The 12,761-nt window shown below is 41.2% G+C and overlaps 1 protein-coding gene across 1 annotated transcript in view; it reads left to right on the top strand.

Annotated features, from left to right (window-relative positions):
* LOC120518354 (C-1-tetrahydrofolate synthase, cytoplasmic-like) overlaps nucleotides 1-12,761 on the top strand; it is an 87,135-nt gene that overhangs the window by 30,987 nt on the left and 43,387 nt on the right. The window contains exons 6-11 of the mRNA XM_039741118.1: nucleotides 163-263; nucleotides 424-560; nucleotides 869-980; nucleotides 4,958-5,085; nucleotides 6,377-6,474; nucleotides 10,825-10,998. Coding sequence (XP_039597052.1) covers nucleotides 163-263; nucleotides 424-560; nucleotides 869-980; nucleotides 4,958-5,085; nucleotides 6,377-6,474; nucleotides 10,825-10,998 — 750 coding nt within the window. The remainder of the gene's footprint in view (nucleotides 1-162; nucleotides 264-423; nucleotides 561-868; nucleotides 981-4,957; nucleotides 5,086-6,376; nucleotides 6,475-10,824; nucleotides 10,999-12,761) is intronic.

Below are 12,761 nucleotides of genomic sequence, written 5' to 3'. Positions count from 1 at the left end.
ATGAGGATTTCTGAAATTCGAGCATGTTGTAAATTAAGCCAGCAGAAGCTTTGTTTTATTATTTTAGATTTGTTTGTATTTATTTTTGTGTATTGCTCACTCTGTGGTCAATTTCCGTAGCCCCTGAAATAATGGCTTTGTTTAATTGGTCTTCATTACTAGACTCACAAGTATCAATGCGGGTAAACTCGCTCGTGGTGATCTGGGAGATTGCTTTGTACCGTGTACACCTAAAGGATGCTTGGAACTCATTCGTCAGACAGGTCTGTCTCCACTTCTGTTTTTATTAATATTATAGCTGTGTTTCTTTGAAAGTGAATTGTACACAATTAAGCTATTAATTGTTATGAAGTGTTTTTTTTTAACAAGCTTGGTGTTCTCTTATTATCATGTTCAACTTGTTATTTATTTAACTCAATAAAGGTGTTTCTGTGGTTGGGAAGACAGCGGTGGTTATTGGGCGCAGCAAAATTGTGGGGGCGCCAATGCACGACCTTTTGCTGTGGAATCATGCAACTGTTACAACATGTCATTCCAAGACTGCTGACTTGGCTGGGGAGGTAACAAAAATCTGGATTGATTTCAAACTTGTAATTTAGATGTACTCGTTTTTATGTTTTAGTCGTAGGGGTGTGTTGCCAAGGGTGAGTGAGTGTCACCTTAGTTAGCCCTTCTGCCTCACAGCTCAAGAGACCTGGGTTTGGCTGTCAAGTCTGATCACTGTCTCTACTGAGCTGCAGAGTGACCAGGACAGGGTCACAGAGAGCCAGAACCTATAATGGCAAGGCAAGGTGGTACAATGTATTTTATGCTGTCACCAAATATTTTTAGTAAAATGAGCAACTTTGTGGTGCCCTTTGATTTCCAGGTTTCCAAGGCTGATATTTTAGTGGTTGGAGCAGGCAAACCCGAAATGGTGAAAGGAAGCTGGATTAAGCAGGGTGCAGTTGTTATTGACTGTGGCATTAATCACGTGCCAGGTAGGCAGCTGGAGATGACTGACAGCTAAGAACAATTGTGATATATCGTATGCATTGTGATTGGGTTCAAATATCCTGAATAAATATATAAGTAAAATGCTTTAATGTAATAATTTAAAGTCAATTGTTGTAGTATGTGTTTTCTACCTATTATCAATTTAGAGTACAGAACATGTGCACATGGTTTACACTCTTCTTCTTCCTTTGACATTGTTTTTTTTTTTTTCCTTTTGATTTGCACAGTTTTTTTTATTGGCTAAAGTGTGAGTGCTGTCAGTGGCCAGCTTGTTAAAAGGTCATTGGAACTGTATGTCCCTCTCACCATCCAGAGGCAAATACTGGAGGCGATTCAGGTGCACAGATTCATCAGAAGAAATGACTAAAGAAAAAAATCCTTACAAGTTACAAAAATTAAACCAGCTATTCATCCATCCATTATCCAGCCCGCTATATCCTAACTACAGGGTCACGGGGGTCTGCTGGAGCCAATCCCAGCCAACACAGGGCGCAAAGCAGGAAACAAACCCTGGGCAGGGCGCCAGCACACCGCAGGGCGTTAAACCAGCTATTACATTGAAAATACCTTTCAATGAAGGCATTTTAAAAGCTTCAAGTTTAAAAAGCCAGAGAAACATACTAAAAAAGTTGATTTTTTTACCATCCTGGTTTCATTCATCCATCCAGGTGTCACTTGCAAATGGATATGAAACATTGCAGCTTTCTCCACTGGAAACTCTCAGTCCACAAAAATGACAGTCAATGCATCACTAGCTTGTAGACAAATACAGGGGTATTTATTAATTCTTTGTGGAAAAATCTACCTTGCAGGGTGGTGCAAATAAGCACAGCCGGGCTTATACTAAAAAGTAATATGCCTTAGCTAGGTTTAGTCATTGCAGTCTTCCAGTTTTTTTTTAGAACTTTGCCTTCAGTGCAACCTTGTAACAGGAATATTATGAGCACCGTGTTACTTCCTTTAAAAAGCATTCTGACTCAGTGGTGAACTCAGTTATTATTTTTGCACTGCTGTGGCCACTCTAGGTATTTTAGCATAAGTGTACAAGTAACTGCCCTCTGTTGCCTGCCATACCCAAGTGAATTAATCATTTTTGATACATTAGTATCAGTTACTAGTATACCATTTGCATTTTACCCAGTCTTTTGGTAAGACCAATTGCTTTCACCTCATTTCTAACCAGGTCTTGTTTGGCCTCTCTGTTGCCCTCATCCTTCTACCTCCGTCTCGGTGCACATTTTCACCCAGTCGCCTTCAGTCTTTGGCTCTGCATGCCTAAACCACCGTAGTCTGTTTCTCTTCCCAACAACACCTGTCACCTCTATGCCAACTCAGCATTTGTTTTCATTCTTATCTTTGTTCTTTCCAACTTTGCTTCATGTTAGCCATGACTCACAATCAAATTTGAAGGGTGCTCCTCTCAAAGCTTTCATAAACTTTACCTTTCAGTGGCAGATAGAATCCTTTAGAAGTCACAGTGGGGGTTGATGCCAGAATTTCTTCCATTCACTGCTCAACCTGGCTATTACTGCTGTGCCCACACGTCCATTTGCACACAGTATGTCACTTAAAATAGCAGAACTCCCCTCGTTTCTACAAAACTATTCCATCATCGATACTCAAATTTATCCTGCATTCTGCACCCCTCTTCCACACTTTGTACAAAGGTTGCCTGCAAACTTCTTTTCATACCACTACATCTTTTAAGCACCTACTCTCATCAAATCGTACAACTGGCTCATTTTATCTCAACTTTTCTTCCACATGCACCACACAGCTACAGTATGCACCCACCTCTTCCATGTCTCGTGGTCTTTCACCTCCAACCATCACCATGGCCTCTCCTGCATTTACCTTGTGGCATTTCCCTTCCAAACTAGCTTTTGTAACGTTTTTCCTTTATATGAGAGAGAGAAAGAAATTAGAACCATAAAAAACAGTGGTGAACACTTTCTTTACTTTTTAAGTACAACAACAACAAGCACCACCCATACATATAATACAGTTAGGTCCATAAATATTTGGACAGAGACGTTTTTCTAATTTTGGTTCTCTACATTACCACAATGAATTTTAAATGAAACAACTCGGATGCAGTTGAAGTGCAGACTTTCAGCTTTAATTCAGTGGGGTGAACAAAACGATTGCATAAAAATGTGAGGCAACTAAAGCATTTTTTGATCACAGTCGCTTCATTTCAGGAGTTTTAAAAGTAATTGGACAATTGACTCAAAGGCTATTTCATGGGCAGGTGTGTTCAAGTCCGTCATTATGTCTTATCAATTCAGCAAATAAAAGGTCTGGAGTTGACTTGAGGTGTGGTGCTTGCATGTGAAAGATTTTGCTGTGAACAGACAACATGCGGTCAAAGAAGCTCTCCATGCTGGTGAAAGAAGCCATCCTTAAGCTGCGAAAACCGAAAAAACCCATCCGAGAAATTGCTATAATATTACGAGTGGCAAAATCTACAGTTTGGTACATCCTGAGGAAGAAAGCAAGCACTGGTGAACTCAGCAACGCAAAAAGACCTGGACGTCCACGGAAGACAACAGTGGTGAATGATCGCAGAATCATTTCCATGGTGAAGAGAAACCCCTTCACGACAGCCAACCAAGTGAACAACACTCTCCAGGGTCGTGATCGATATCCAAGTCTACCATAAAGAGAAGACTGCATGAAAGTAAATACAGAGGGTGCACTGCAAGGTACAAGCCACTCATAAGCCTCAAGAATAGAAAGGCTAGATTGGACTTTGCTAAAGAACATCTAAAAAAGCCAGCACAGTTCTGGAAAAACATTCTTTGGACAGATGAAACCAAGATCAGCCTCTACCAGAATGATGGCAAGAAAAAAGTACGGAGAAGGCGTGGAACAGCTCATCATCCAAAGCATAGCACATCATCTGTAAAACACGGTGGAGTCAGGCAGTGTGATGGCTGCCAGTGGCACTGGGACACTCGTGTTTATTGATGATGTGACACAGGACAGAAGCAGCCGAGTGAATTCTGAGGTGTTCAGAGACGTACTGTCTGCTCAAATCCAGCTAAATGCCGTCAAATTGATTCATGATACAGATGGACAATGACCCAAAACATACAGCCAAAGCACCCCAGGAGTTTATTAAAGCAAAGAAGTGGAAAATTCTTGAATGGCCAAGTCAGTCACCTGATCTTCACCCAACTGAGAAAGGCCTGGCAGAGCATCAAAAAGGAGGAAACCCAGCATCTGGTGATGTCTGAGAGTTCAAGACTTCAGGCTGGCATTGCCAGCAAAGGGTTTTCAACCAAGTACTAGAAATGAACATTTTATTTCCAGTTATTTAATTTGTCCAATTACTTTAGATCCCCTGAAATAAAGGAATTGTGTTGCTTTAGTTGCCTCACATTTTTATGCAATCGTTTTGTTCAACCCACTGAATTAAAGCTGAAAGTCTGCACTTCAGCTGCATCTGAGTTGTTTCATTTAAAATTCATTGTGGGTAATGTACAGAACCAGAATTAGAAAAAAAGTTGTCTCTGTCCAAATATTTATGGACCTAACTGTAGGTATGTATCATCAAAAATAACTAGTGGGAGGGCAGACAACATTAACAGATGGCAGTCCACATAGGACATCTCATATACATACATAACAGCTTCATTTTGTACTATCTTATCCTTCAGTCCTGCTTCACATTTTGCCATTAAAATGAGATCATTGGCATACAAGAGCTCCCATGGTAATCCTTCAAACACTTACTGTGTGCCTTAAACTTATTTTAACCGGCTTATTAATTATTACAATGAAGCTTATGTTCAGTATTATATGTTATAAACCTACCATGTTAATTAACTAGGTTCCAGATATCTATTATTGTTTTCATCAGATTAATTTTAATGACATTTTTGTCAAAGTCCATTTAATGCTTTGTGAAGATTAGCTGTTAATTTCATTCTATAAAGCTATTTTGTATATTTTTCAGACAGCACAAAGCCAGGTGGCAAACGAGTAGTTGGAGATGTAGATTTCAATGAAGCCAAGGAACGAGCATCCTTCATAACTCCAGTGCCAGGTGGAGTGGGGCCAATGACCGTGGCCATGCTGATGGAGGTTAGGAGTAAAACTTTGCATTTAACTTAAGCAACCCAAAATGTATACAATTTTTAAAAGTGCACCACTGCCATGTATATATGTCAATATGTATAGCTTGTATCATAGATATTTAAGTAGTGTAATAAGTAGAGACTTGAGGCGTGGAAAGGTTTGGGGAAGCCACCCGTTTAATGCGGTATCTTGGCTGCAAAAGTATTTGAGGCATTGTATAACAGTTTACACAACAGAGTACAAAACAGAACTGCCTGCCAGAGCAAAGGCAGTGGGCTTTATAGTACAGAGGGCGGAAGTGATGTCGTCCTCTGGGCCGGAACTAGAAGTGACGTCATCCTTGGGGCCGGAACCGGAAGTGACGTGTCCTTCCTGGAAATGGCGGCTCCTGGTGGGATTTCCCGGGTAAGACCTGCAGAGAACTCAGAAAGAGCGTCAGCGTACCCCGCTCCCCCCTGGGCAGATGTATAATCAGTATTTTCTAAGCCCTTCAGCTGTCCCCCATGCACACGTGTGTGACAGTAGATAGATGATGTTTATTGATTTACAAATATACTTCAACCAGAACAAAATGATTAATAAAACAAATTGCCTATTAAAAGAGAAGTATTGCTGTCAGAAAATGTTGATCAGTGTTCTTCTTGACCCAACTCTGACTTAAATTGTTGTAAGTCATTTGACTTACATTATTTGACTAATTTCCCCACAATAATTCTTTATGATAAAAGCACACTAACTAAAGTTTCCATTCAAGACTGGAAAGGTGGATCACCTACTTAGAGATGCCTAGGGATATTAGTTTGACAAGATCTCCACCAGAAACTAGTATAGACAGTTTAGTGTTACTAGAGGGGAGATATCCATGTTTAGGTTCCAGAAATTTATTGGGCAGTTCAGGTGTAAATTAAGTTCTCCTGAAACATTGCTGTATAAAAGTCCTGTTCGAAAGACGGCATACACAAGACTCCTACACTCTCTCTATTATACCATTAAGGAAAACTAATGCCACCACTTATACAAAGTGGTGACATTTATATACCTGTGAAATTGTAGATAAGAAGTAAGTGAAGGAGATAAATCATAAGTAGGAAAAAAAATTGTTAAAGCCTTGAAAGAGTGAAGAGCTGAGAAGAAAAGGACTGTTCTTGAAGTTAGAATAAGTAGACAGCCACACTTTGCACTAGTTAAGATGATTGCACTGAGTCAGCAAGGCTATTATGAGCCAGCTAGAACTTTGTGCTGTAGACTGATTGTGTTTTGTTTGGCCTTTAATATTATTTTACCTTTTCTTGCACAGAATACAGTGGAGAGTGCCAAACGTGTCCTTCAGAGCTGCCTAAAGGGACGATGGAAAATTCAGTACTCAAAGTTAAACCTACTCCAACCCGTGCCCAGGTACATCAGAACAAATTGATCTGAATATGAGTGTTTGGATTTTATTTTTTTTCCTCTATATGGTAAAATATAGTTAGTGCACTGCTTTCCATTGAACAAAACGCAACTTGAAACCGATTTACAATGTACTTTAATATTGACAATCCTCTAACATTTCATTAGAATCAAGAGCAGTGTCAAAAGAAAAATGATAGCAGTATTCTCATTGAATACCACTGCCGGCTTTTTCAGTATTGTGTTCTGTCATATTGCTAAGATACTATTTAAAACATAGCTGTAAAAATGATGACATTTGTTTTCATGAGATGGCCATGAATATCAATAAGACAATTCTATATACTAGTGTTTCTTAAAAAAATTTAAAAAATAGCTGACCTTTTCCAGAAAACGTCCAGCCATCCATTATCCAACCAGTTATATCCTAACTACAGGGTCATGGGGGTCTGCTAGAACCAATCCCAGCCAACACAGGGCGCAAGGCAGGAAACAAACCCCAGGCAGGGTGCCAACCCACCACAAGGTGCACACACACACACACACCAAGCACAGACTAGGGACAATTTAGATTTGCCAATGCACCGGACTTGCATGTCTTCGCACTGTGGGAGGAAACCCACGCAGACACGGGGAGAACATGCAAAGAACATGAAGTGAACCCGGGTCTCCTAACTGCGAGGCAGCTGCGCTACTCACTGCGCCACCGTGCCTCCCCTCCAGAAAACTTGCATTTTCTAATACCAAATATATATAAAAATGTTTAATTGGCTTACAGCACCACAGCTTACACTGTCAAAGATTAAAGCAAGTTTGGACCGTTGTTGTTTTTACATTAGCAATGAGCAGGTACAGAGGAAACTCCAGATACTCTCGCTGTGCTCCTTCTGTCTCCCTTTTATCATTTTTTAAATATGTTATAAATAAACTGATGACAATGTATGAAGGAAAAAGTCTTTTTTTTCCAGAATAAGTAAACATCTTGTAAAAGTGTGTCCTGGTCCCAATACATGCCTATAATCTGATGGTCTGTGCTGTTTGGAAAGGGAGCAAGAAAATACAGCCACCATTTTTGCTAGGGACGGTACAGAAAGCTAAAACACTAATTGTTAATCTAAATTAAAATTCTACTGGCAAAGTTCATTGTGACTATTAAAAAAGAAGACATCCTGATAAATGGCCAACTGTCTATCTTGTTGAATTGATACCCCTCTTTTACTAAAGAACTTTTCAGTAGTTGCCTGCATCTGCTGTTTTCTTGCAAGTTTCCCACATCTCAATTTATAACAGAGTTTTAATATATTTCAGTGTAGATTATGCCGTCATAACACTGATGCCCCTGCATTAATTCATTGGTCAGTCTCATTATATCACTTTTACCCTCACTCATGAGCAGTACCACAAGGGACTTGAACTCCTTCACTGTTCAGCCCTTATTTGCAGAAAACAGGTTACACATTACTGGGAGAAGACATTGACTTCAGATTTGTAGGTGCCACTTTTCATCCTGGCGATTATAATAATTATTTGCAAATCAGTTTAGTGCACCATAGAGATCACAGTCTAAGGCCGATAGGATAATATTGGCTGCAAACTGCAAAGATACAACCCTTAGGTTCCCAAACTGCAAACCATTCAGCCTCAGCTGTGTCTTGACTTCTTGTCTATAACAGTCATGAAGAAAAGGTGTCGTGAAAGCCACGGGGACATAGAGCTCCCCAGACACAGAAAGGCACAAAGACACAAGTCCAAAAGCAGCACACAGTTTATTTCCCTGTAGGGCAGCTGTATTCCCCAGCTCCCCACTTCAGAGCACAGTACACAATTAAATAGCACAACAATGAGCAGTCCATTCTCTTCTTCGTTCTTTCTTTCTTTCTTCTCTGCCACCTCCACTCCTCTCCACGCAAGCTTTGCCCACCACCTCCCAACTCTGGCTCCTCGAACGGAGTGAGGCGGCCTCCTTTATATTGCCCCTGGAAGTGTTCCAGGTGCACTCTGATTCTCTTCTGGTAGCACTCCTGGGTGTGTTGAAAGTGCTGTGTTGGCATCCAGAAGTGCTCTAGGTGCACCCGGATCCTCTTCTGGCAACATTTCTGGGTGTGGTGGATGTGCTGCAGTCCAGGGCTCTGGGACTGTCCAGGCGCCCCCTGGCAGTGGCCATGGGACCCAGTAGGGTTGAGCTTCCAAGCTCCAAGCCCGTGGCTCCAATATAATCTACGGGGGTTGCCCTCTTGTGTTCTGGGGGTGGTATTGCCCTGAACCTGTCCTCTCCCCCTGTCCTTCCATTACAGGGGTGTCCCGGCCGGGCAAGGGCCCCAGCCATCTGCCACAGTGTATCCTTTTCATAGCACTATGTCCGTATTGAATCATTTGGACTTAATACCAAGTATATAAACATGACTCTTATTGTCTGGGCCATTAGAATCTGCATTATTCCTTCTGGATCTTAGCTTCACTGCATTGGGCTGGCATCCTGCCCGGGGTATGTTTCCTGCCTTGTGCCCTGTGTTGGCTGGGATTGGCTCCAGTACACCCCCATGACCCTGTAGTTAGGATATAGCAGGCAGAATAATGGATGGATGTATCTTAGCTTCAGCAATTGTAGTTGTCCTTTCAGTACCCAAGCAAAGGCTTTCCCAGGGATGCTGAGGAGGTGATACCACAGCAACTGGAACTTACACTCTTGTCTCCATTTTTAAATTTTAGAAATCCCTCAGAATACTCCCTACACTTCTTGACACTGTCCCCAGTTGATGTCAATGTTTCCCCACTCTTGCTGAAAACCTCCTGGGTGATGTCACATGTAGCCTTCCTAAATCTGTAGGACCCTAAGCCAGAACCTCTTTGAGGTCATCTGAGACTGACTTTCCACTACTTCTTCAAACTCCTCCCACACAAGGGCCTTAACTTTGTCCACTGCTGTAGCTACCAGATTTTTGTCTTGCTGTTAGATCTGAAGATCCTTTTGTAGACATTGCTCGGAAAGCCATCTGTAATCAGTTAGACAGCTGCATCAATAGGTGTTAGGTTGCAGTGTCTTGCAGCTAATTCCTCTACCTTGGTCTTAAACAACATCCTCTCGTACTTTGCAACCCTGACATCTCCCAAGATGCTGTAGAAACTGTTCTGGAGGTGAGTGTTAAACTCATTCTAAAAAGAGATACACACAGTAGTCATTTCCAGCACACCCTGACTACCTATTTGAGTTTCAAGGTCAGTCTAGCAAGCATTCCATTTATCTGTGACAACACACCACCTAGTGGTGATTAACTCACAGAGCAACACTTTTCTTAAACCTTGTATCCAGAACATGTAGCTTTAGATCATGTGACCCAAGTTTAAAATTGATCATTAACCTTTGGCCCAGGGAACCCTGGCACCAGGTTCACTTATGAGCAACTGTGAATTCATAAATGGCATTTTGTTATGAACAGTCCAAAATTGTCACAAAAATCTGGTTACATATTCAGTTTGTGGATTTAGATTATCTTGGGCATCTCCTTCCCATGCAACCATACCCCAACAGGTACTGTTTTTCATCATTCTCTGTGTTAGGACTAAAGTGATCGAGTAGAACTACAGAATTCATATAATCCACCCTTTTAAGCACAGAATCCACTGTCTCTATAAAAGTCGAATACTCTGAATAGGTGTTTGGTGCATACACTTAAAAAATGCAGTTGAGGTTTTACACTCTGTGACTCAAAATCAAATTGAGGTACCCCTCTCATCCACTGAAACAAACTTGTGAGTGTTCCTACCTACTCCCGAGGGCATTTGTGTGGGGCTACTCGAAATCAAGTCAAAGATTTTAGTTCCAGACTTGTGCATAGAGGAAAATCTCACTATGTCTACCTGGTATTTTTCATACATCCCTTATATGTTCTAATTCCTTCTCGGCCAGAAAAGTTACCTTGCATGTCCTAAACTGCCAGTTTTTTTTTAATCACAAAGGCCTAGTATGCCTATGCCTGTTCCATTCTTGCCTGTCACCTAACCTTTCCAGACTTGGCTCCAATTAATGGGTCCAGGCAAGTTTCTCTTCAATTTAATTCAAATTCATATTATTCTTTCTCTGTCTCCAACCCTTGGATGAGTATGCCAGGCTAGACCTGACAGGAACACATATATCTGTATGTGACAATATACTGTAGCTCTAAAGATCTTTGAGACAGACAACTCAAAGATGACGTGGAGGGAAGAGTTGGAATTTTCTGTGGCTTATTTGAATGTAATTAACTGTTGATCTTTGCTTAGACATGGACAAGGCACTCCTTTTACAATGAAATTATAGCACATATTTTATTTATGACTGAAGGATTTGAACATATTTGGTATTTGTTATCTTCACAGTGATATTGAAATTTCAAGATCATGCACCCCAAAGCCAATTGAAAAACTGACTAAAGAGATTGGCTTGTTTTCTCATGAAATTGAATTGTATGGGAAAACTAAGGCCAAGGTTCTGCTGTCTACCCTGAAGAGGTTAAAGTCTCAGCCAGATGGAAGATATGTTGTTGTGACTGGGTAAGCTGACTTTAACTAGGATGTCATCACATACAGTAGTCCTCCTTGAAGTGTTGCATCTGTTAATTTAGTCATGCTTGTTTTCTTGTACACTCTGATATAAAGATACAAGGTCTAACTAGCTTTATCCAGGTATGTTTATTTCTGTCATCTTCAACGGCTAGACATCTGTTTGTAGTTAGAGGTTGGGAGCATGCACTGATAGTGTGTTGCCGTACCCACCACACAACAAACCACCTGGTTTGGGACCGAGTGCGGTGAGTGACACCTCAGCACCACACTGGAACAGTGTGAGGTTTTTTTATGCAGGCTGGAGTGCCAATCCTGCCACCAACCCCTGAGTTTTCCTTATAAATTGGAGGACTTGCTTGTGGGGCTGGATGCAGATTAACGTCATACCCAGGATAAAGGAATTGCGGGTTAAGGACCTTGCTCAAGAGCACAGCAGAGTAGAGTCACTTCTGGCATTTACGGAATTCAAACCAGCAACCTTCCACTTGCTGGCACAGATCCCTAGTCTCTGAGCCACCACTCCACCTATATAGTTAGATGGAGAAGAAATATATGTCAAACAGGGCACAGTCTTAGAACTGAACCTGCTTTGTCTGAATTATGTAATTAAAATGTGCCATTACGAGCAGTCTCTGGCCATCCCAGCTAATAAGGGTGCCTTATTCCAAAACTCTGGTACCGGTCTGCTGCAAGAACTAATGCTGATGTTCTACTAGGCTGTGGCTCATTTCATTCAGTTTATGTTCAAAGTTTCATTAAAAAGCAGTGGAAAAAAACTCCAGCATTTCTACAGTAATATACACTTGTTGCAGCGTTCTGTATTGAAATAAAAGTCCTTTCATTCTTACCTCATACTCTATAATAAGAGGGGGAGTCAAGCTAAAGTTAGAAAATGGGGTCTATTAGAAAATGGAATGAACCTTAACAAATCTGATAATGACATTTCATTTTGCGCCACCTGCCTGGAAGTGCCTGGATTCCAGTAGAATAAAAGGTTTTGTCTTGTCCTCACCACCGCTTGCTCACCACTTTCTTCACGTCATCATCTGTCTTGAATCGATGACCACCCAGAGGTCCTAAAAGGTGGTAATCGCACGGTGCCAAATCTGGCGATTAAGGAGGATGTGGCAATACCTCAAACTTCAGTTTCTCCAGACAAGCCTTGGTGCTCTTAGTGGTGTGTGAGCGGGCATTGTCTTGCAGTAAAAGGACTCCTTGAGACAGCAGTCCCCATTGCTTGGATTGAATAGCAGGCTTCACGTTGGTCTTCAGCAAGTCACAGTAAGTTGCACTAGTGACTGTAGTACTCCTCGGCATGTAGTGTTTGACAATGACTTGGGTGCACGAGTGGTTGAGAGGACAAGACAAAACCGCTGGTTTCCAGGCAGGTGGTGCAAGTGCATTGAGAAAGATGGAGACTCCATTGAGAAATGACATGATCAGTTTTGTTAAGGTTTGTTCCATTTTCTAACTTTAGCTTGACTCCCCCTCATATGTAAGAGCAGTCACTATAACATTTAGGGTCACCACCTTGAACCTAGGAGAATGACAAGTTGTTTACTATAACACCATGGTACTTTCAGTATCTTTCTGATTATCGGTGATAATTTTTTTGTGCATAAAACTAAATAAGCAAAGCGCATCATCACAAAGCACTTTTTAATGGAATTAGGTACTTTGAATGAGGGTTTATTGTAGCCCAAGGCATGCAATACTTAGTAGAAATAGAAGCAATAAAAACTACTAGGTTT

This window comes from Polypterus senegalus, chromosome 18 (genome assembly GCF_016835505.1).
Source record: "Polypterus senegalus isolate Bchr_013 chromosome 18, ASM1683550v1, whole genome shotgun sequence".
Taxonomy (NCBI): Eukaryota; Metazoa; Chordata; class Cladistia; order Polypteriformes; family Polypteridae; genus Polypterus; species Polypterus senegalus.
The sequence above is the reverse complement of the archived record's forward strand: the minus strand, read 5'-3'. Positions and strand labels throughout refer to the sequence as shown.